General features: G+C 39.1%; 1 protein-coding gene across 1 annotated transcript in view; it reads right to left on the reverse strand.

Moving 5' to 3' along the window:
* The window catches only part of rpgrip1 (RPGR interacting protein 1), a 39,286-nt gene extending 15,729 nt beyond the window's left edge, over window positions 1–23,557 (reverse strand). Inside the window, exons 1-14 of the mRNA XM_052115119.1 lie at window positions 22,914–23,557; window positions 22,726–22,782; window positions 22,503–22,620; window positions 21,267–21,466; window positions 20,898–20,997; window positions 20,256–20,399; window positions 17,858–17,963; window positions 15,232–15,378; window positions 15,086–15,159; window positions 13,204–13,415; window positions 12,560–12,666; window positions 9,041–9,091; window positions 8,224–8,403; window positions 7,998–8,115 (exon numbers count right to left, since the gene is read on the reverse strand). Of these exons, the coding sequence (XP_051971079.1) occupies window positions 7,998–8,115; window positions 8,224–8,403; window positions 9,041–9,091; window positions 12,560–12,666; window positions 13,204–13,415; window positions 15,086–15,159; window positions 15,232–15,378; window positions 17,858–17,963; window positions 20,256–20,399; window positions 20,898–20,997; window positions 21,267–21,466; window positions 22,503–22,620; window positions 22,726–22,782; window positions 22,914–22,998 (1,699 nt within the window). The 5' untranslated portion in view covers window positions 22,999–23,557. The remainder of the gene's footprint in view (window positions 1–7,997; window positions 8,116–8,223; window positions 8,404–9,040; window positions 9,092–12,559; window positions 12,667–13,203; window positions 13,416–15,085; window positions 15,160–15,231; window positions 15,379–17,857; window positions 17,964–20,255; window positions 20,400–20,897; window positions 20,998–21,266; window positions 21,467–22,502; window positions 22,621–22,725; window positions 22,783–22,913) is intronic.
* Between the last annotated feature and the right edge of the window lie 1,222 nt (window positions 23,558–24,779).

The raw sequence follows: 24,779 nt of genomic DNA on the forward strand, positions 1-24,779 counted from the left end.
GAACCACCAATGCCAGATTTTACAACTGTAAAAAGTGCAATGGAATGCATCTTGTGTAAGCTTGTGCAGAAATTCTCAATTCTAGCCGAGATGCAGGTGCATGATGTCACACAAACATGTCGACACTCAGGCAGATATACAAAGTAATAAACATTCACTTTATTATGTAATATCGATAAATTAGTTTGTTTCCACATTTCATGATATTAAAGCTTGATTAATAAACGTCTGCAGAAACAGGTTTATAAAACATTATAATCTCTTTTGATAATCGTACACCTGAAGCACAAATGCTAGCGCTGAAGCATTGTTTATCAGTTGGGTTGCTAGGAGACCTCTCTAATGAGAGTCAAACCCCTGCTAATATATCGGAGATATCAAGTAGGAATATCCCACATCAATTTGAATTGAACATAGCATAACCGTGTACCCTGACAAAACAAAATTTATTGCAAGCAACATTTCAATTGCAAATATTTTTAGATAGATTTTTCCAGGTATTATAGACCTCCTTGGTAAGTCTATAATTTGAGCATTAAGTGTTGTTTCAAGTTCAAGTTTTTCGTGTTTTTTAAAATGTCAGTTGGTATTATTAGTTAATTGCGACATAATGTATGATGCCCAAAGGCATAGGGTGTCTTTTTCATTGTGAAACTGTTTTTTCTTAATGGCATGAATCACACTGAAGGCCTAGACTTTTAATGCATGGCCCGCCACTGCCACCATAGATGGTATAATCAAGGTAGTTTAAAAGCCATAAGTAAAATTATAATAAAAGATCTGGTGAATGCTGAAGGAGTAGTTTGGTAAAGTAAGTTTTCAATTAAATTCAAAAAGGTAGTTTGGCCGACCATGGCAAAATTGGTATCAATATACTAAGCATGACCCAAGGATTGTTAAGAGACCAGACTATACCAAAGACAATTGATAGACCAAATTAATTAAAAGTTCTAAGCATTTTTAAACATTTGTTGGTCAAAAACTGCCAACTTCTAAGGTGCCTTCAGGGGATGTTGCCAATGACACATACAAATGTAGTACTTTATTTTACAGTACTGTTCCACATTTACGTACAAAATAATTACAGCAACTACAGTAATGAACAGGTACTAACCCTAAACCTAACCCCAACCCTAAACTTAATCCATATTAAGTTACCTACAGTTACCTAAATTACTGAGTACTTTCTTAGACAAGTACACTGTAAGTATACTGAAAGTACATGTGCTGTAAAATAATGTGCAGCCCATACACATTTTCAGAATGACACACTAACGTGTTTGTAAAATACAGCATTTAATGTCAAAATTCAAAATTGCTGATGCCTAAAGTGTTATGAATGTTGCATGGTAACATTCAGCATCACTCAACTCTGCATAACCCAATTAATCGAAAGAGCTATTCAGAAATGATAGCAAAAATAGCAATTTTTCAGATTTTCTGACCAGTAGGTGGTGCAGTGCCAAAACTGCTCAGGTTGCCTCAAGGCATGATGGCCATGGTAGCAAGGTTGGTTTCATTATGACAAAGCGTTGCCAAGAAATAGCTTTACAACCTCTTTGACTTGCTCGCCTTTAAATTAATTGGTTTGGTCTCTCAAATTGAACCATGGGATGCATTCGACTTGACATGAGCCAAGTAATCAGAGGGAAAACATTCTTGGCTTTTCACTTTTAAAGTTATAAGCAACTGTTGGTGGAGCTAGCAGCTAGAGAGTTTGGGCTAGAGAGTCCAAATTTGCCAGGAGGAATGTTTCCCCTACCAGTGTGCCAAATTTCACAACTTTTTACAATATGGATCTATGGGCTGCCATAGATTCCCAGTCAGTGCCTGGCCCCTAAATATAGTAATGTATCTACTGGGGCTAGTTAAGATTTTTACTTCAGTGAATATTTCTCAATTTGGGTGTATTTTTGAAAGTACATTTTTGTATAGGCACAAAAACAAAAAAAGAATTTCAACCAATATTATCAAAGTTTTGTCACACTCTATAGGCTATAGGGCACGTTGTGAAGCTAATGTTTACTGGTAGAGATTCCAGAGAAATATCTTTTTTGAAAAATATAGAAAACTATCTAAAAGTTAAAAAAATGCCACAGCAAATACATTTAATATGTATTATAGGTTTTGGCAAGAGGGACACAATGTCTCATTTCCTCCATCAGGGAACGGAGGTTAAGACAGTAACGGAGATGTTCCCCTTCTGTCACTCACTCAACGTTGTGTCGATTTACATTTACATTTATGCATTTGGCAGACGCTTTTATCCAAAGCGACTTACAGTGCAATTATTACAGGGACAATCCCCCCGGAACAACCTGGAGTTAAGTGCCTTGCTCAAGGGCACAATGGTGGTGGGCGTGGGGTTCGAACCTGCAACCTTCTGATTAACAGCCCTGTGCTTTAGCCACTACACCACCACCACTCCGTGTCTAGTGTCTAGTGATTTAGACACTAGGGGCCCCTATCTAAAAATGCCACAACACTGAACCATGTTACGTAGACTGCTGATGCAGGTGCAAGCAAGCTGCTGCATGCAAAAATAGCAGGTGAATCAGCCTGCACGTATCCTTCCTCAACGGCCCAGGAGACATCATGTAGTTCCCCACATCCCTGACGGGGGGAAGCAACGTAACTAGCATAGGAGCAAGCCGCGACAGCCATTCTCTCTCAATGTTTTCTCTCCATAGAGTGTAGATGCGTCTGGGGACATCTAACGCTATAACATGCATTGGGGAAGGCGTTCTTTTCCTAGCCTATTCTTTCAGGGGGAAAAGACCTCATGCAGACCACATCCTGCCCAGCAGGGGAGGTTAACATGTGGCAAAATACATAACATACCAGCCACATATGGAGGTGGTGCGGTGGTAGGTCCAGCCTTGACGGGGAGGAGCTCTACAAACGCACTGACCGGAGGGCAGAGAGAACTCTGCCCAAGGGAGACACGGGTCCGCCGACAGGGGGACCGTACCAGCAGAAAATACATCACAGGAGATTTTCAGAATAATCGTTCCTGTGGAGCACTTGTTCCAGTACAGGCAAGTCGGTGCCTGCAGTGGGTCGGCTGCAAGCTCTTCTGCTGAAGCCAGTGCTGAAGTGGTCTCATATGCATCAACCCGAGTGGCGCAACCGTCGCTGAGGATGCCACATGCCCCAGGAGCCTCTGAAATTGTTTCAGTGAGGCGAGCCGGTCTCATCTCGGGACCGGAAGGGGGCAGACAAGCATGCTGGGGAATGGGTGGTCTGCGGGGATTTAACCGGCGAAACCACGCCTGTTAAACTCCCAGAAACTCCCGGATACAGTGGCTTTCCCCTGGAAGAAGGAAAGCCGCGACCGCAACGTTGCCATGGTCATGTTCTCGCAGTGAGAACATGAACCATCCACAAACGCTGGCAGCGCCAGTGGCTATCAGAAGCGGAGAGGTAACAAACGCATCCAGGAATGACACAAAGATGAAAGGGCATCTTGACAAAGATGCGTCATCAAGACGTTCATCGTCAATGTGCTTACTCTTTTAGAAAAATATATACTCTTTTTAGAGGGCTATCGAAGCACCCAGGGCGTAGTCTGCACTGGCGTGCAGAAGAAGAAGAAGAAGCCGCTGAAATGCGCTGTATCTCCAACAGAGTGGAACAGCAGTGGGTTTTACTCAGCTCGCTGAAACACAACCGCTTGGCTCCGAAGAAAAAATCTGTCTGAACAGATGCATGCTGCCCTTCTTTTATACCCGTTTGTCCAGGGGAGGGGCATACAAATTTTGTTTGCCACTTCTCATTGGCTTTTTCTCAAAGATAAGAGGTAACCAAGGCTCTCAAGAGAGACCCCTACTCAGATAGCAAAAAATGTCCGCACGGCTTCTTTTTGCCGCCGACCCTAAGCTGTCGGCTATAGGTGCGTCCCACTGGCGGGGATGAAACGTTTGCCGCCGAATTCGTCACTCCCATTTCTTGCGAGATGCTGCCGGCAATCAGACGGCGGGACGACTGCTTCATTTTCTCTGGCGTTTGCCTCGGGTTAATCGACCACGGCCGGCTGGCGGCAAGCCGCTTTGAAATACAAGGACAGCTTAGACTCTCAAAATCGACCAGCCATGTTGGCTATTATTATTTTTTGCTCCAAAGCCATTAGGGTTTATAACATAGTCTTGACTCTTGATTCCAGGTAAGGTAAGGTTTAGGAAATTACATTTAAATTACTTTGAAACTCTGAAGCGATTATACAGTAATATATGTAAAATATATTGAATTATTTTATGCACTTAGGTGAAAATTGTTTACATTTCTTTGATTGATGCACATTTGAGACATGCACCAATAAACCAAAAATTATTCCTTTTGTAAAACTTACTTGGCAATAAATATCTTTCTGATTCTGATTAGGTTTTAAAATAGATATTTAATTCATGGTATGAAAAATTTAGCAGAATAAATTGATGAAGTTAGACTTTTCACCAATGCCTGTACCAGTGAACAGTGAAAGACATCTGCAACATGGCCAAAATCTTGGGTATACTTTATATTTTTTTTATTAATTTGCAACCATGGTGATATCTATCATAAACATGAAAATCCCCGTTTTGACGTGAAGGATGAACTCAATGAAAAAGCTAAATTATCCTCTGGTTTCACAGTTGCGCAGAAATTTCGTTTATGTCTTTACATTTTTCCAACCTCGATTTGTTTTTAGTTATTTTACCTTTTACAGGTAAGGGATTAATTAGCAATTATGACCTGTACAAATGTTTAAGAAAGTGTTAAAGTCCCTGTAAAGGCAATAAAAAAAAAAATCTAAACACATTATAAATGTTAAATGTATTGCTGAGACTGTGAACTGTGGAGTACTGAATAGCCTACGTGCACAAGCGTAATGACGAACTTCCGCTGTCGCCAGAAGTCGGCATATATTTTTACGGTTTAATTGCGCGTTGCCCAAAATGTCTGTTTTTACTCGATGTCTCCAGGATCTTCCAATAATTAGCGTCAGCGATGTTCATCGCATTGTTGATGCCTGGTCCCCTGCTCCGACAAGCAAGAGGGACAAGGGCTTTAAACTCTACATATCGAGTTATCTGCACAACTACAAGGGTAAGTATTTTAATCTAATGTTGTGTGCCGAACAGATAGTTCGCCACGTGTTAATTTTTAATGTAACGTTAGTATAGAAGCTTGTTTTTTCTTAGTTTTAAAGTAGACTGTTTGTTAATTTTTGTGATAATTGTAATATCAATTATATTAACTTGCTCTCCTCTCAGTTTCTAATAAAGATCAGGGCACAGGTGAAGTCACTGTCAGGGCATTGTGCTACAGGTCCACGAGGAAAGCAGATAAACCTCACAGTTTGAGTGTATGGTGAAGCTAGAATTAATAAGACCGCAGTTATAGGCTTGTTACTTTAATAGCCCGATGTTCCTGGGGACTCGGCTAAGGTTATTCGTGTTTAATGTAACTCAAATCAAATGAAAACAGTTATTGTAGGCAGGTAAGTTTCCCTAGCTGGTCTCCTCTGGGTAAAATGAGTTCTTATTCAAGTTTTCAACTCAGTCATTCGTTTAAGATGCAATCTTGTGTTATAAGTATTAGGCTATCATGATTATACAGTGATCAAGCTATATAAATAAGTATTTAATATAATAAAAGTGTAGAGCAACAACCGAGGGTGTAAGGTAAAGGCTGAATATTGTAGATTTATTACAATATGTTGCATGTTTGAATTAAAATACCTGTGGATATGCAACTTCCCACTAATGAAAGTTTTATTCAAAAGGAGCACACTCTACAAAGGCCTGACTGGAGATTTGCCTGATCTATCCGTCCTTCAGGTGAGTAGGGATATAACAATAGCAAATTTCACTGTACAATATGATATATCAACCAAAATCTGTATACCAATATTTCATTTTCTTTTTCCTCCCCTTTTACAAACAAATATTCTGCTTCAAAGAAAAAAAATGAAATTGATGTTATCATAAGGGTTCTTCATTATGAACTTGCCAATGTGTCTGTTGGAGAGTTATCCCTGCCAGGGGATCTGTTACTCCCCCCTAGACACCCAGGAAGATTTGGCGTTGCTTGACAACAGTTTGAGGCAGGATAAAGAGCTCCAGCAACGATTTGTAAGTGTGCCGATTTCATTTATAACGCCATAGGGTAATCTAAAAAGTAAAATTAAGATTGTACACTGCATATTCTACAGTCTGAATCCACAGCCTGTCACATTATAAATGTATGAGAAGCTTCAGAGAAATGTAATTTGTAACACGTTTTTTTTGTATTTTCAGCTTCGGTTTTTGGCAGTCAAATGTGGGAGGGACCTAAAGACATTTGTCTGGCCAATGCTTCAGAGTATCTTCTCTAATCACCTTTCCATCAATACAACCTGGACTGGTGTAGGGGATAAAGCATGTTTTAGAGACATGTTCCTGAAGACCATTGTTCAAAGTAAGTTGGATATTTTTTTTATATTTAAGTAGATGTGTATGACCTTATTACCATTCAAATGGAATGACAGATCTTTATTTTCTACAGGAGCCATCCGGAAGAACCCGGCAACCCAGGATGCCACTGATGAGGCGATCCAGGTTAACGTTACGCGTTACCTGAAAGGAGCATCTGAACATGAAGGTGGAAAAAGGTGCCGCACAGCTTAGAGGGACCCTCAATTATTTCATATACAATTTGCTGCTTATTTCATTGTTACAGTGCTTAACTATTCTATTTTTAAATATTCTACTTACCGTGACTTTAGTATTGGCTTATTTCATTCCGTCAGTGCTTAACAATTCTATTATAGTTTGTAAATCCTATTTCATACCTCTGATATTTGATATTGCACATTAACTAGTACCAAAAATTCTACTTTCATTCCGTCACAATGATTAACTGTTATTCTATTGTTACATATAGCTTGTAAATCATTGTGCCACAGTCAGCATTGCAGTTATAATGGTATATTCTACTCCAGAGCTTTACTCCAAATTATTACCACTTAACCTATTGTTAGAAATGACTTGTAAATATGATGTTATACCTCAATTTATTTGGTATCCTGCACTTTCTTTGGTACCAAATATCCTCATTGCTTGTGTTTACTGGTAATTCTTTTCATCCCAGAGCGGACCTCTTTATATTATTAACAATTATTGTAAGTGTTACAATAGTGTTTTTTATTTTTATTTTTTTACCAAAATTGAATTGGAAACCTGCATGTTCTTTAGTGTGTGTGTGTGTGTGTGTGTGTGTGTGTGTGTGTGTATATTGTATATGTGTATACGTATATGATTGTGTATATGATTGGCCTTCATAGGTGCTCGCTAACAGCACTTGCCCCTACAGTCTGTTAAGGCTAAATGGGGGATCTTTGTCTTTTTTGTGTGTATATATATAATGTTTGTATTATTCTGTTATTTATATTTCAGTGATCTGACATCTTGTTTCAATGACAGTTACTGTACTTTGAAATGTGGAATTAAAACGCCAAATGGAAATTTGTCTGGTTTGATCAATCATTATTCTTTATAAACTGCATGCTATCAATATAAAATATATATATATATATATATATATATATATATATATATATATATATATATATATATATATACACATATACAATAAGCGGCGGCAGATTGCTCGAAAATAGCGTTTGCCTCCGACACCCGCGGAAGGTCCACCTTCGATGGAACAGCGGATGGCCAGCGGGCCGGCCGCGGAACGAAGGCTGTAGGAAGGCGGCTGCCGCTTTTAACGAGTTTGCGATATCGCCATTCTGCCGCTTCTACTGCCTCCGGAGCACCGCCAGCGGCCTGCCGACTCATTGCTATCTGGGTAGTGTTACTACATCGACACAACTTCGAGTGAGTGACATTTGTGTATCTGGATTCTGACTCAAATCCTTACAGTTACTGAAAGTACTAAAGCATTTGGTACACCTTCCCCATGTAACAATTAGCACTGGTCTCTCCATATAGCATAATTTCTGCAATAATTGCTCCTCTAACCTTGTAAATTGCTGATTTGAAGGCCTCTGCTTTTCAACAATTTGTCTTTCTCACCAGCCCTCCTTCTATTCTCTTCTCTTTCTCTTTCAGATTTCTCAATAACTGTTGTCATCTCATTCTGTAAAATAAAATGGGAGTAGCAGTTGTTTTGGTTCATAAAAGACTACCAGACATATTAAACATAATGCAGTAGTTTTAATATACCACCTTCTTTTTTATTGTGTACCTGGATGTCAGCATTTAGGCGATGCTGTAGTAACAATAATTCTCTAGTTTTCTGGAGTTCTAGAACAGTCTCTGCATATGAGGCCTGAACAGCAGTTAAGTCCCGAGATGTGTCTTCTAACTTTCCATCAGTGTTAAAGGTGCTCATCACTCCTTGAGTGTCACGCTGCATTCTGAAGGCCTATGAGAACATGAATGGAGGGGTACAAAATGAAAAAATAGAGAGAAAATATGGAGAGAAACAAAAAGATAGAATGACAAGATATAATAAAAAATTGTTTTGCTTGTCTCAGTATCCAAAAACTGTAGTCAACATTTACATTTACCCTCATATCATTCCAAACTCATGTACACTGCTGTTATTTTTTCAATGAAACCCCAGAGACATTTTCAAGAACCTTCACGTAGCTCTTTGCCATAAAACGACAGTTCATAGTGACACCTGTTGTCAATGTATGGACAAGTCATACGATAGCTTTGTGTGAGGAACAGACCCAAATTTAAGTCATTATTCACTGATAATATTTTTACCTCACATAGCACTCAATTCTCATTTCTGTTTGAATATTTAAAAATGACACGTTACGGCAGGTTTCATTGACAGCAAATGGCATCTCATGTGTGTCTACCATATGTGAATAAGTCAGCTAGGCAATGACATTTGTGGGCTACAGGGAAGGTGAAGAGATCCAGTGATATAGCTCCATTCATTTTTGGAGCTAAAGATTTGGGATGATATTAGGGTGAGTAAATTACAACATCATTTTCTGTTTTGTGTGAGCTATTAATTTACTAAACATACCGATTAAATGTCTTACCTTAATCTGCAACAGAGTTTCACTCAGATCTTCCACACTCATATCAAACTCCTGAAAGTGAATAAAAAAAACAAAACAGAAAAAGACCTTATTCACAATAGTGCTATCTTAATTTTTTGACAGGAATGACAACAAGGCTGTGAGGGTTAGACTTGCAGTCTCTTCAATGGTTGTACATTTGTTTAAAAAAATCAGTAGACAAAAAACTCATGAGTTGTGGAAAATTAAATGTGATCTAGGAGCTTAATACAGTGCGTGTCATTTAAGAGACTGTACAGGCCCTGGCATGCTCACAGTGAAGTTCTAATTCGTTTGCTGCTCAGAGCCAAAAAGAAGCTTGAAACAGCCGAGCAACGATATACACTTTGCGAATATTCAGACACCCTCCACACCGCCGGAGGAGGTGTTTAGAAGTACAGTAAATTTAGAAGTACATTTAAATACGTGGACGCTAAAGACTACATGTAAAACTTAACTAATGTGACATTATAATTTGTTTTCATTGATTTCCTGCATCATTCTATGAGTAGAATTCAAACAAGATCAGTAAAAGAAGCTGTTTTAACTACTCCATGATGATTTAACACATACAGTATATGCGGTATATAATGTGTAATTAATCAGAATATAATGTGTATTTAATCATGTTTATATTTTGCATTTATGGTGCTAATACGTGGCCATGATATGTACCAATTACACGTTGTTATTGTAATTTATGATGACACTGATACTACTGCAAATATGGGTGTATAAAAGAGTGTGAATGGGTAGAATGCAGGCAAAATAATGATAAGAGACATTTATTACTTAGGACTAATGTGTGAATGTCCTTTGCTGCCGACGACAACATAAGTGAAGCAGCATATCAAACAACAGAGTGTAAAAGAGGCACTTAAAGGGTAACTAAACACCTGCTCAGAGTCTGACTGGCGTGGTGAGCTGGAACCTGCTTACGTCAGCTGTCACCGCTTATGTCACGAAGTACCGCAACAGCCAATAGGAAAATTCAACTGCAGTAGCCACCGTTCAACCTGAAGAGGGCAGCACTCAGACGTTTTTACACCATATATTGTAGAATTAAAACACTTTATACACAAATGTCAAAAAAATTACTTGAATCAATGACCAGTACTAATAAAGCCCCATGCTTACAGATCATTAACTAAAAAAGTTGGTTTAGGGTTTAGTTACCCTTTAAGTAATTTTATCTAATTTGAGTAGATTTTATTACTTTTGTAGACTAATTAACAAACCAAAAAAAATTTGCACAACGCTTTTGTAAAATGTCTATACCCGAATGTAACGGAGGTTAAAATGGGAAAGGAGGAGGTGGGAACAGGCTGAACAGTCAAAGTCATATTTAAATTAAACAAAAAGTAACACACACAAATGCACACACGGCAGCTGCATGTGGCTCTCTCTCTCCCGAACTGCCGCATATGGCTATATTTATCCCTCTCCTGGGTTGATTAGCCTGATTGGGTTCCAGGCATGCCTAGTCATAGCCCAGCCCCACACTCCTCCTCTTCACAACAAAAGATTGCACCATCTCGTTAATAAATCTGCATGCTGTTTTGATCATATTGACTGATCTTAACTGACTAAATGGGAATTAGTCGTTGGCCTCAAAATAGGTGGAGCTGCAGGTCACACCTACCGATGACGTGGATCAATGGCAGGAAAAGGGTGTTTAGCAGATGGGAGTAAGTTCTTCACAAAGTGTAAATAGCATCTGCCACACAGTGCAGCTATTTTCACCCTAATAGTCTGGTACTGTAACAAACTACTGTAGACAAGAGGTGTCGCTGCAGAGGCATGGGGTATAAAGACGTTGTGAATGTGTAGTTTTGTCCTAGTGACCACAGTTCGATTCCACCTTTTGTCCCTCATTTTTTCTCACCATACAATACTACTTATAATAATATAAATGTTGATGTCATTGCAGTGATGAGTCCATAAAAAGAGTGTGATCCAGAGGTGGGGTCTGTCGATTGCACTTGCTCCCTTTCTCTTACTCGGTGTCGCTTGTGTGTAGATTGCATCACTGTATTACTATATGAATATTGCAGTAATCATGTTTTTTGCAGAAACCATAGTTTTAATGCAATTAACCATGGTGTTACTAATATTGTGTAATATGGGGGTAATATAGTAACCATGGATAATTTTGTGGTTGAGCTACACTAATTTTCCTGTGTCTTATTCAGTCATCACTCACTGTGTATTTAAGCCCTGCTTTTTGTTCACTCCTTTTCGTTCGTTGAATGTTGTTGTTAGCCTGGTGTGTGTTCCCTGCCCGAGTTTTCAGTTTTTGTTTTCATCGTGTTCCTAGTTTTATGTTTATTTCCCCATTGAGGGTTTTCCTTTGTGTTTTATTGATTTGACTGTTTTAATAAAGTGAGCTTGCATTTAGATCCGCTCTCCTCGTCTGCTTCGCTGCCTCATTCGTAACAGAACGAAAAGGAGTGAACAAAAAGCAGGGCTTAAATACACAGTGAGTGATGACTGAATAAGACACAGGTGAGAACAATGAACAAAATGGCAGTGATGATGGCAGGTGGATTCTGGGAAGTGTAGTTCTTTAACAATGACAAGTGAACACGAAGGCTAACAAAGAGACTATGGAGTTACACAAGGGACAAAAGTGAAAACTAAGGAATGCAAAGGTGACAAAAATGGCAGACAGAGGGCAACAGTGAAACAAGACAAGGAATTCCTAACATAGCCCCCCCTCAAGGATCGGATTCCAGATGATCACAGTAACATAAAACAAAACAAAAAATGTACATGACTGGGGGGGAGCTTGAGGTGGGCAGACAGACCAAGGGGGCAACAACGGGCAGACAGGCAGTCCAGGGGGCAACGAGGGGCAGATAGACAGTCCAGGGGGCACAGAAGGCAGGCAGGAAGTCCAAGGGGGCACAGAGGGCAGGCAGGAAGTCCAAGGGGGCACAGAGGGCAGGCAGGAAGTCCAGGGGGCAACAAGGGGCAGATAGGAAGTTCAAGGGGGCACAAAGGGCAAGGACAGGTTCAGGTGGTCTGGGAGCTGGCCACCGGGCAATGACAGGTTTGGGGGACCTGGGAGGACAAAAGTGAAAACTAAGGAATGCAAAGGTGACAAAAATGGCAGACAAAGGGCAACAGTGAAACAAGACAAGGAATTCCTAACAGATGCCCATATACTGTATGTTAGTATTCAAATATGAGTGCAAATAGTCTCTGACACTATATTCACTGGGGTGTAAATAGCACATACCAATATCTGCACCATTGTGCAAATAGAATCTGCCATTTAAAAACACCTTCGTTTTGGCCAGATTTTGTTCAAAATGACGTCACACCCATAGACTATTTGATTTTGTATGAAGTATACCAGGGCCTTAAGTCTATCCCTCACAGTCTCATTTTCATTACCAACAAAAATCTAATATGGCGCTAGAGTGAAAAAGTCTACACTAATATGTCTGGCGGCAGTTTCTTGTGAAGTAAATTTCAGCAGGAAACAGTAAATTTTACTTTTGTAACTGAGTCCAGTTTCTCTTGCAACGATGTGACTTCCTGTCGGTGTTGCAGGACTTCTTTCTCCAAGCAGTCTTGTTTTTCTCTAAGGAACATAACCATGTCTGAAGAAAATCACATTACATTTATTAAAGAGCTGAAAAACCCTAAGCATGCAGTATATTTTGTAGATGTACACAGACAGTTCTAGTTCCATTCTGATTCTCAGGTAGGTGTACTTTTTTCAGTCCACTGTGAAACAAGGTTTTGATCATAAGGAACAAGGTACCATAAGCGCTTCGGAAGAAGAACTAGTTCCTGGATTTAACAAAATTTGCAAAGTTCAGGGCATCAAATCTTTGAAATGTATTGAAGACATAAAATATACAATATAGTGACAAGCACAACTTGATTCTGCTCTGCTTGCAGCGTAGAGATTGTCAATGAGATGGTTCAATACTTTTGGACTGACACTGTAACAAGTGTGATATATCATTGATTTAAGATATGCTTGCCCCCTAATGTCACACAACATTTTACTGTGGTTGATTACTTTATATGCCAGTCAGAAAGACTCTTTCTGTGTGAGTAGTTATTGGTCAGAATAAACTGTAAAGTGGTTCAATTTTATGCTTATGGTCAAAAGTCTGCATGAATCTTACCTCTATCTCGCTCCTTCTCCTTCTGAACTTCTTCATTCTCATGTCTCAATTTTTCCTTCTCCTGCTCCAGCATTTTCCTCATGTTCCTTTCTTCTTCCAGTTTTTCTTCAAGCTTCTGTACCTCTTCTCTCCATCTCTCCTCTCTCAACAGTTCCTTTGTTCTCTCCTCCCTATCTTTGTGTTCTTCTTGATGACTCTGGGCAGACATGGTGCTATGGTGGAAACCAGTGAAATGAACTTAAAGCTTGAAAGCTTTTATTTACAGAAATCATGCAATGCTTTCTTTTCATTAAAGAGCACCTGTTATGGTTTTTCAAATATTACCTTTCATGTAGTGTGTTATATAGCTGTTTGTGAATGTAAAAAATCTGCAAAGTTTCAAAAATTTGAACACCTGAAACGAGTCGTTAGTAATTCCAGACTTACTTCCAGTACTAACTTACATAATTTGGTAACAGAAAACCCGCCTCTGGTCTACATTGGCTGCTCGCCAACAGCTTTGGCCCGCCCTCTAGACTAAGTGGTAGACCAATCACAACAGACTGGGACATCTGACCAATCAGAGCAGTGTAGGCTCTCTGAAAGCAGGAGTTTAGAAATAATGCTTTAGAATGGATCATTGACCGAGTTTTTGACACTGGGAAAAAAAAAAGGTAATGCACAATTTGAATTATGTGTTTTTTGACCTTGGATGCATGTAAGTCTATTGTATGAGTCCTTTAAAACAAAATCAGGCACGTTTAAAAACCATAATAGGTGCACTTTAAAACAATATTTTGTAGTCAAAAAGATACAAGTTTACAATTATGGTCATCACTTGAATTCATGGAGTCCATCATGTCTGACAAGAAGGCTATAACAAAGTGCAGTGGTTCTCAACTGATTTTATTTCAGGACCCAGATTTTACATCGGGCATCTACAAAGTCTCTTTCAAGGCTAGTCAGTGCACACAGTGGCCATCTTGGGAATGCTGCCAGGTAGCTTTTTTTTATGCATACAAGCGCCATAAAAGTGCAGCTCCTATCTAATTGAATGGGGAAAGACTTAAATTCTCACGTTTGTCAAGATTACAATCAAATAATGTCATTAGATCAGATCATGCTAAAATATATTTATTACAGGCTAGACCAGTTAATGCTCATGTACATTCTTGAGTTTACTGACAGGCTATGTCTGTATCTAAAAGGTGATTGGCTCTTTTACCTGAAAGGCGGGACTTCATTTTTTACATCTGCCATATTGAGTGTTCCAATTTCTCCCATTTATTTAGCACAAGTGCTCTGTCTCGGGCTAAACAGTCTCTGAGACCAACTAGAGACCAATACAGTGGCAAAATGCATAAGTCCAACAACATGACAAAGACGCAATTGGAAAAGTGACAATTTTGCAAATGCATAAATTTTGCAAATGCATTTTCTTAATGTCTTGATGGTTTCAAGCTATGCAATATTTCAGCACAAAAAAACTAAATTGTTGGCACAAACCATGTTGATCCTCATTGAAAGTGATTATGCATTTAATCTAGTCTGTATTGTATTTTCTTTTTCTAGTTTTGTTCATAGTTTTAGAGGCAACATGATCACACGGAAACACAACATTGTTGCTTGGGAATGTTTTGGTACCCTGACATCGATTCAAGTCACTGACAAGAGCAATCTCCAATCAGACATCTTTGCATCAATTCAACTGTGTTCACCTTTTCCTGTTGTGCGACTGATAGCCCTTTTCGGGAGCATGGATTCTAGTCCAGTGGAAACAAAGAAGTAATCCCGGGGGCTGAATTTTCCCTCTAAGATTACATTTTTATTCCATGGCCCAAGACAACATTTCTGTTTGTCCCCCAATGTGGATGGCCCTGCCTACAACATATGAAATACTGACCTCTCCAGAAGTGAATCATAGCTCTTCTTTAAGAGGTTCCTCTCCCCTTCCAGGTCCGAAACTCTCTCCTGAAGCTAAGCAACAATCATTAGTATAAGAAACAAGAAATGTTTGAATAAAGTGCAACTGTAACAACTGAGCAGTACCTCCCCCAGAGCGTGCAGTGAAAGTGTGGCAGTGTTGAGCTGGCCCTCCAGTGTCAATCCTCTCTGCTTCTCCTGCTTCAACTGATCGCTCAGTTCCTCCACCTTCTCCAGCAGAGTGCTTTGACTCTCCTGTAAAGCCCTTTGGCCCTGTATTTACACATACAAGCCAAAACTAAACATAGTAGCACACATATTTGATGGCAAATATCAACATTTTCTCTGTAAAGGTTAGTTGTGTGCATACTGTTGTTTCTCATATATTCTTTCTTAATCTGTTTCAGAACTGGTAATTGAATGTTTGTATGATAGTTTTGAATATGAAGATAGTGGTAATGCTCACCTCCTCTAGCTGGTTCTCATAAGCCTCAAAGAATAGCCCAATGAAAAGGAGAATCATCTGTTTTAATGCACAGCTTGAAAATACAGTTGCATTGCTTATCTACACAGTCTTATCTACTTAAGTGCACAGATCTACACAACACTACAACAGACAACAGTGCACTTTTAATTGATCTACAGCACTAAGAAAATATATATATATATATTTTATTTTTTTTTATTTATTTTTTTTTAAATGAAAGAGCATATTAAATGTTGCAGTATTAAAAGTGTATTAAATTTTGTGTCCGTGCCTAATCCTTTGCGATCCACTTGCTGTCCCCACCAGAAGATATGTTTCAAATAAATTGGAGTTGGGTACCAGAACTGTGTGGCATGGTGAGCTTGGCTCTGCCTTCAGAAGGTACCTAAACAAAGAGGCTGGATCCCCATAACCTACATCCACTTTATTCTTGCTAAAACACTACCATCACTGGCAAGCAAATGGAAGTTAAAGTCAGGACAATGAGAATCCTGCCAACCCAGCCAAAGGAGGAGAAGCAGCTCTAAAATGTCTGTGAAAGATCTGTTGATCCCACTCAGCAGGAGAACAAATGGACAAGTTAATGGAACATGTAGGTAAGCCTTCATTTACCTCTACTCTGGATGTCATCAAGGGACATTGGATAATGAGTGACCCTTTAGCAAAGGAGAACCATGGCCTTTAGTATTCTAGTTGGCTATTAACCCACATGGTTGGCCTATGAGGAGCACCTGCCACATTTCAACAAAGAATAAACATTCTGTGATGATCCAACCATCGCTTTGCCAATATCTGACAATGTGATAAATTTGTTCATTCTGAGAGCTGGTGGAGAACTTGCTTTGGCTCTAGAGTAGGGGTAGCCAACCCTGCTCCTGAAGGGCTACCATTCTGCAGAGCTCTAAGGCATCTGTTTGTAATTTGAAGTAATCCAGAACACATTGATTAGCTGGTTTAGGTGTTTGTTTAAGGTTGGAGCCGAACTCTGCTGGAAGGTAACCTTCCAGGAGCAGGTTGTTAGCACCTGCTCTAGAGAATGTCGGAGGAGCTGAGGGCTGTCTTTGGCTTTTCGACACAAGCTACATATGGTGAAAAGGGCTCACCATTCGGAAAAGGCTTTTAAATTACCTGTAGATACTACCTTAAGTAGTACATCTTTTTCTTAATTGGTTTTAAAATTAATTGTATGTTGTATATTCTTTATAATTTATATGTAAAGCACTTTGAATTGCCATTGTGTATGAAATGTGCTATATAAATAAAGTTGCCTTGCCTTAAGATACTGCAACCACTTGACTTCCCACAAGTAAAGCACAGGTACATGCTTTCTAGGGAGACCAGGATACCATACCAAAAAATGTCTTGTTGGTACAAAGGTGTGCTTTCACTATATGTCATTGGAGGTACAGTATATATTGCATTAGCCACATATTTTTATTTGCAATTTTGACCTGTACTGTATGACACTACTGTATCACCCATCAATCCCTGATTTTTGGCTTCTAGCAAGTCTGTGGGCTTTTTTCAGACAATGAAAGAGGTATGAGGAGGCGGAGGGGAGGAGGGAAGTGTATCGCAGTAAGATGATTGGAGAAAGTTAGTCACTGAAACTGAAGGGATGATCAATTTTCACCTTATTCGCTGTTGTCGTCTCATGACTGAAAAAGCATGAAGAACAGCTATTTCAGTAAAACCTTTATTTAAGCTAAAGACAAATTATCAAAAGGCATCCCAACTGTAAGTCTATCAGATTGTGGGATGTTGTTCATAAAATCTGGATTGTACCAGTTTTATTGGAACATCTAGTACCCTAGTACTTTTCTTATGTTAGCAGGTGCTGTGTTTTTTTGTGCTTACTACATCTCTCGAGCCACAAACAGAGACATTATTCTAACATAAAGAAGAAAGCATTGGCCATCAAGTGGGCAGTGCTGGTGTTGGCACTAGTCAGGAACTCTGTTTGCTGAGAAGCTATAGTCCTGCATATTTTGTATGTCTCTCTTATTTAACACACTTTATCAACATTCATTTGTGTGATGCTTCATGACCTAAACTTGGTTTGGCAGATAAGGAAGCCATACAAAACACTGAGTACTATAGTTCCCAATGATCAGGGTTCTTGACCACTGCACTAGTACATGTAGGGGAACAACTTTGCCCTCTCAATAGACACACAAAACAAGGAATGCAAAGGGATACACACAAATAAGTTGTTTTAAACAATATATATTTTAAAATGTTCCAAAGCTTCGTTCTATCGCTCACCTCCTGAAGAGCAGTGAACTTTTCCTGAATGACCAGAAGGGCGGCGCTCTTTTCAGAGAGCTGCTTCTGCAGTCTGATCACATCTACATTATCTTTAATTGTGAGCCTGAAAATCAGAATTGAAAAATAAATAAATAAAATAAAATAAAATATATATATATGTATATATTTTATATATATATACAGTATATACACTAGAGGTCTTCACGGGTTGAAAAATATGTGCCTGAACCCGAAGGGACCCGGAAATGAGCTATCCGGAACGACCAAGACACGTCTATTTTTTTAAAGTTTGGACCCGGACCCGTACAGAACCGAGAAATGCAGTAAATGTTCTACCCGGAACCGACTCGGACCAGTCTATTATTTGAAATCTGGACCCGGACCCGGCCGGGACACACAGACCCGATTCAACCCGATTGGCACAGATCCCACAGCTAATTGCTATTAACAAGTTCATTTACAAGTTGTGAAAATAAACCTTTGTGTCTTACCTAATGTAACGTTAGTAGCCTTCTCTCCTGTACCTGACCGTGACGCATACAATACATCCTCCTTGCCAAGAAAGATGGCATAATAACATCCATGTTGTTCCTCTCTCGCTGATTGAAAGAGCATGTATAATCCACTCATTACTTCAGCTTCAAAAGTCCAATTGCGGTCACGGTGGCGGATGACAAACGTGACTTTGCAGCTTTATAGATTTTTGTATCTCGCATAATAAGATAACTTCCACTGTTTGCCCTTTTGAACTATAACAGGGGTCGGGAACCTTTTTTCACTAAGGAGCCAATTTTTTTATTTTTGGTTGACGCATTTTTTCGAAAGAGCCAGACCAAAAACAAATAATTTACTATTTTACAGTAAATTATTTACTAAGTTTTTCAATAAAATCATCTAGGTTACGTATGTAACCTCCGTTCCCCGATGGAGGGAACGAGACTTTGTGTCAGAGAAGCGACACTAGGGGTCTCTCTTGAGCGCCGATATCCACCTCTGATATCACCTCTGTATGCAGCAACATATTGCAAATTACTAGCATACAACTTAAGAACTAAAGACAATTATAAATGTAAAGATAATTATAATAATCATCATAATAAATAAATCCTAAAAAATGTATTGTGTTCCCAAAAAATGCTGCCAAATGTGTGTTCTTATCAAATGTGTTTGTATTCCGTTTTGGTCATATTTATCCTGCCTAAAGAAAAAAAATAGATCTCAATTTTAGGTTCAAGCCAAACGTGTCTTGTATTACCTTATGATTTAAACACTTTCTTCTTTGTTTATTTAATACAAATATACCTGTATATATTACTGAACCTGCAGAGTTGCATTCACAATGTGTAAGAGCGAACTAAACTCGCAGCACTTCACGAGATGATCGGAGATCATTTGCAGCATTCTCATAGACAACATTATTCTTGCAAACAGTTTTCAGTCGAATGAAATAGAGAAAAAGGAGTGATAACTCTTTACATGCGCTTATTTCATGAGACAGGGTCTCTGAACGAGTGTTGACTGCTTTTCTTTTGCCTGTTCTTAAAAATATAATAAAGTGTGTTCCTTCAAACACGTCAGCATTTCTTGTCACGTGTCACTCCGAGACACATTTTGCAGGTAGATGAGCAAAATTACTCGTGCATGAAATGCATTTGGAGAGGAGCTCGCGAACTGGATTGAGTCTCGTCGTATTTTGCGGTTGCTATATCACACCCTGGTTGCACAGAAAAAATAACGAACGTTCATAAAATCGCTCGTAGAAAATGCTTTTAACAGCTAAGATCAATAGTTATTGGGAAACGAGTCCCAGAATTTTTGTGTGTTGGAGAAGCACTTTCATTGCACTCTGAGCTCACAGCGCACACACATCAAATCAGACGTGAATCGGCGCTTTTCATTCATCTGGTCGTCAAAATATAATCTTGTTTCGTCAAACGTGCATCTTTATGTCTAATTTCTTGTTATATATCTCCGACAAGTCTTTCAGGTCACCTTCCACAGTGTCTGGTACATCAGCAAAATACTAGGCATGAAAAATCTGCATTTGGCGGGTGTTCATTTCAAACCTTGTTCACCAGGAGTAGGCTGTAAAATTCATGAGAAAGGAAACCAAAACAGTGTCATTGCCTTCAAGCCTTGCAATCGCACCCACACCTTCTGTTGGAAAAGCATCTCTAGAAAGTTTTAAACAATCATGTGTTTTTTAACAAAGAGCCACATGTTCTCGACCCCTGAACTGTAACAACGATTGCTCATTCAGTGCCACGGCCGGGTGGACCATGAAGACCTCACACACACACACACACACACACATTAGTTATAATATAACAAGTTTACTCTTTCAAAATCCATTAGAAGTACTGTATGTCTCTATGCTATGAAAAAGTGTTCCTACCTGTGTCTGTCAGCTTGTTGTTTGCGTAAGTCTTTGACGATACCTTCAATTTCTTTCTCTTTGTCTCTGAGTGTTTCTCTAAGAGACTGAGTAGTTAACTCCATATCTGCCACCCTCCCATGCTGTGTCTCTATAATAGTAGATCTACTGGGACAGAGAGAGAAAGAAATAGAACAACAGAAACATGGAGGAAAAAGCCAGATATGGAGCTCAACGCTGCATAAGCAAGGTATTATATTGCATTGCATTGTAATCTGCCAAAAAAGCAGGGCAGCAGTGATCTATCATGTTTATGGATCATCAAGGTGCATATGAGTTCAGTGTCTAAATATCAGACAAGATATATACTGGTAAAGTTGTTTGGAGGGTTTTTTATATTTCTTTTCATGAACAGTGTATGTCTCTGAGCTTAGATGCCGGTACGGAGTGCAGAGGTATACTGTTTTGGCAGGTTTCATATTTACAAATGTGTAGCAAAAGCCCAGTACACATACAAACGGGCAACAAACCTGAGTAATGAAAGTCTGCTTATATATAGAGGAAAAAGCAAGAAAGACGGAGATTTGTATTGAGGACAATATATTATTGTGTATCAAACATAGCCATTATCTACATGAATCACTGTCAATCTGGCACACTTACACTCTGTCTATCTCTCCTCTAGTGTCATCCAGACAGGTGAGTCCGCAGCGCGCAGGGGCGGTTTGAGCAGCGCGACGGACCCCTCCATCTCCATCCACACCTCGCCATAAGAGAGGAAGACAGAAAGATAGAGAGTAGATATTCATCTCATACGAACTGAAATTACGTACAGTAACAGAACATATACACACCACACAAAGTGTGATGATACCATGGTACATTTTTGGGTATTATTATAGTGAATGATTCCCACTATCATGTACCATGGTATTTACATGGTATTCCAAGGGATTTCAAGGAATACCATGGTATTATAATTTTCCATGTTCCACAGTAACGTCATGGTACTTTGTTGTAGTGACTCCTCACCTGTCCTTGGCCTGGTATGGGTTCTGACCCTTAGGTCTAAGATATGTTGCTTGGCTAAATTGAGTTTACTCTGCAGCGCCCCCTTCTGGCTCTCAAGAGTCGCTACACGAGCCTCCAGCTCTTGAATCATGTCCTCCAGCTCTGCATCCCTCCCACCAGCCTGATGTCCATGCTTCACTCGTAGCAGTTTAGTTGAGAACCTGAAAAATTGAGACAGGAGACTTATAGATGAAAGGAGTCTTAGATTAAAGAAATAATATATTATTGACTCCTCCAACTGTGTCACTGCATTGGCACTTATCAACTCTAGTGTGTAAATAACGTAAATACGGTGACGACAGTATCATGCTGAGATATAAAATAGTTTGGGATGGTGGGATTTTTCAGTTCTGTAGGTCCATATAATGCAAGTGAATGGGTGCCAGCGGTTAAGGCTCTGGGTTACTGACCAGAAGGTCAGGGGTTCAAGCCCCAACACCACCAAGACACCACTGTTGGGCCCTTGAGCGAGGCCCTTGAACCTATGCTCCAGGGGCGCCGTATCATGGCTGACCCTGTACTCTGACCCCAGCTTAGCTGGGATATGTGAAAAATAAATAATTTCACCATGTATATGCAGAAATGTATGTATAATGTGTGACAATTGATCAATTTATTTATTTTTATTTATTTTGAACCTCCAAAATCCACATAAAGGGAGCATAAATGACTCCAGTGGTTCAATCCATGTGTTCACACACAATATAATAGGTGTTGGTGAGAAACTTTTTATCATAAATTCTCTTACCTGCCCAGTAGATATACATGAAGAATTTGAATCACCAAAAACAAAAGAAGAAGAACGTGACCGTGAAAGTGAAGGAAAAATTACTTAAATATTAATCTGTTACTCAGCCACACCTGTCACTTCAAAAGACATGGATTACACCACTGGAGTCGTATGGATTACTTTTATGCTGCCCTTATGTGTATTTTGGAGGGTCAACATTTTGGCACTCATTCACTTGTATTGTATGGACCTACAGAGATAAAATATTCTTCTAAAAATCATTATTTGTGTTCTGCAGAAGAAAGAAAGTCAAACACATCTGGGATGGCATGAGGGTGAGTAAATGATGAGAGAATTTTTATTTTTAGGTGAACTATCCCTTTTTAATAACTTAATATCTTTTCACAATCCATCATTTTCTGGATTTATTGGCCTACTAAAACTTTTGAAAAGAGTGTGCAGTGCACCTGCGTAGTTTTTGCTCTTGTGTGCGGCTGTGTTGTTTTAGAAGTGTGTTTTCCTCCTGTAAACGCAGACACTGATCTTCAAGCTGCTCACGTGGTACTCTGAACCAACGCTGACGATCTGCAGAAAGACAGAGAGAAACAGACAATTACAAAACAAGACAGTGGAAGTCATTAAGAACTAAGTGTTTTTTGAACATGTTACTACCATGTCTGCATGTTTTACCCTTTATCTTGAGCACCTGTGGTGGTCTTCTCCAGCTCTTTGTATCCTGAATTGTGTCTTAAATAAACGTACAATCACTGAGTGTACATTGACTCTGAACATATCCACACATACAAACAAACCCACAAATAATCATGCAAGTATACATATGGATTCTCTCAACACAAAAAAACAAAACATTTTCAAACCTGTGAGAACAGGTATGAGTCCTCTCAAGCCAACGTCCCTCACGGGGAGGTCACCGGCCGTCTCATCCACAGCCAATGACATCATAAAGACTAGCAGTTCCAACCAATCACCGTCTTTGTGAGTCCAGGGATTCAGAAAGTGATGTCATCACAGATAGGAGGCATCCAAGATCTCAACAGATATTTTTAAGGTACAGTACATTTTTGTAACTTCTCATCCTGTGTCACACATAAAAATTATGAAACAATTCAATTTCAATGCTCAAGTTTACAATAGAATTTTAAAATTAAATCCTCTGCCAACATTTATGCAAATGTGCATATTGTAAGGGTTTTAGAGTAGTAAAATACCAGTGGATTGTATAATATTCTGTTATTTATAAACCAGGGATTTTCAACCTTTATAGTTAACTAATGAACCAACAATGTATATAAAATCTAAATAAAATAAATAATATAAATATATATGTGTGTGTGTGTGTGTGTGTGTGTGTGTGTGTGTGTGTGTGTGTGTGTGTGTGTGTGTGTGTGTGAGCGTGTATTTATCACTTTGTGGGGACCAAATGTCCCCATAAGGATAGTAAAACCCGAAATTTTTGACCTTGTGGGGACATTTTGTCGGTCCCCATGAGGAAAACAGCTTATAAATCATACTAAATTATGTTTTTGAAAATGTAAAAATGCAGAAAGTTTTCTGTGAGGGTTAGGTTTAGGGGTAGGGTTAGGTTTAGGGGATAGAATATAAAGTTTGTACAGTATAAAAACCATTATGTCTATGGAAAGTCCCCATAAAACATGGAAACACAACATGTGTGTGTGTGTGTGTGTGTGTGTGTGTGTGTGTGTGTGTGTGTGTGTATGAGTGTGTGTGTGTGTGTGTGTATGAGTGTGTGTGTGTGTGTGTGTGTGTGTGTGTGTGTGTTAAAAAAAAATTGAATTAGAAGTTTTTAAAACCACTGAGAGACAAAACAATCATTTGTGTATTTGGACTCAAAACCGTTTTGTCAATTGATAGGCTTTGTGACAATTTCCCATGTGACAACAAGTCCCGTTTAAGAGTATTATAGCAACATATACTTAATACAACTAATAACCACAAACTGCCAAATCTGGATGATTACAATGACGATGCAGGAGAGAAGTTATTAAATGAAACATACAAGATAAATGAACTGTGTACACACATACCTGTCCGTCTGAGTCTCCTGTGCTCTGTGTAGTGCTTTAGAGCGGTATATAGTCTTCATGCTTTCCTGTCTTCCTCACAGTTCACTCATCATCAACTTCTGCTTGTTTCAGCACTGATTGTAAGTCTCTCTCTCTTTCTTTAAAAGACGCTGTTTCATCAATCCACCTTTAATCTGCTTAATCTCTCTCTCTCTCTCTGCACCTCCTCCTCCAATTCTGCTGTCAATCACTTCTTTCTCTAATGCCACACTGACAGATATCACAGCATTTCTTAAGTACAGATACAGTGTGCAAGAATGCAAATATTTAATATGTAATATGTAATATGTAATATTTCCCCTTCAACATGGAACAACTTGTTTTATGCACTCAGATGGCATGAGTCTGAGGTTAACCTGCGTAATGTGATTGGTCATAGTTAGAGTAACCCGGCTCATGATCAAATCTGATTGGTTGTTGTGGTAGTAGTAAAGGAAAGAACAGGAGGCCTGTGGAGTAAATCAGATTACAAGACTGGGATGAAAGGAAGATTTAGTGTGTGTGGGGGGTGGGGGGGTACTTGTTCACAAAATAAAGTACATATTCAATCAATCGATCTCAATTTCATAAAGTAAACAATGATCGACTGTTTTTTTTTATAAATAATATAAATGTTTTTATTAGTCTGCAAAAATTCTA

Source organism: Xyrauchen texanus, chromosome 42 (assembly GCF_025860055.1).
Source record: "Xyrauchen texanus isolate HMW12.3.18 chromosome 42, RBS_HiC_50CHRs, whole genome shotgun sequence".
NCBI lineage: Eukaryota > Metazoa > Chordata > Actinopteri > Cypriniformes > Catostomidae > Xyrauchen > Xyrauchen texanus.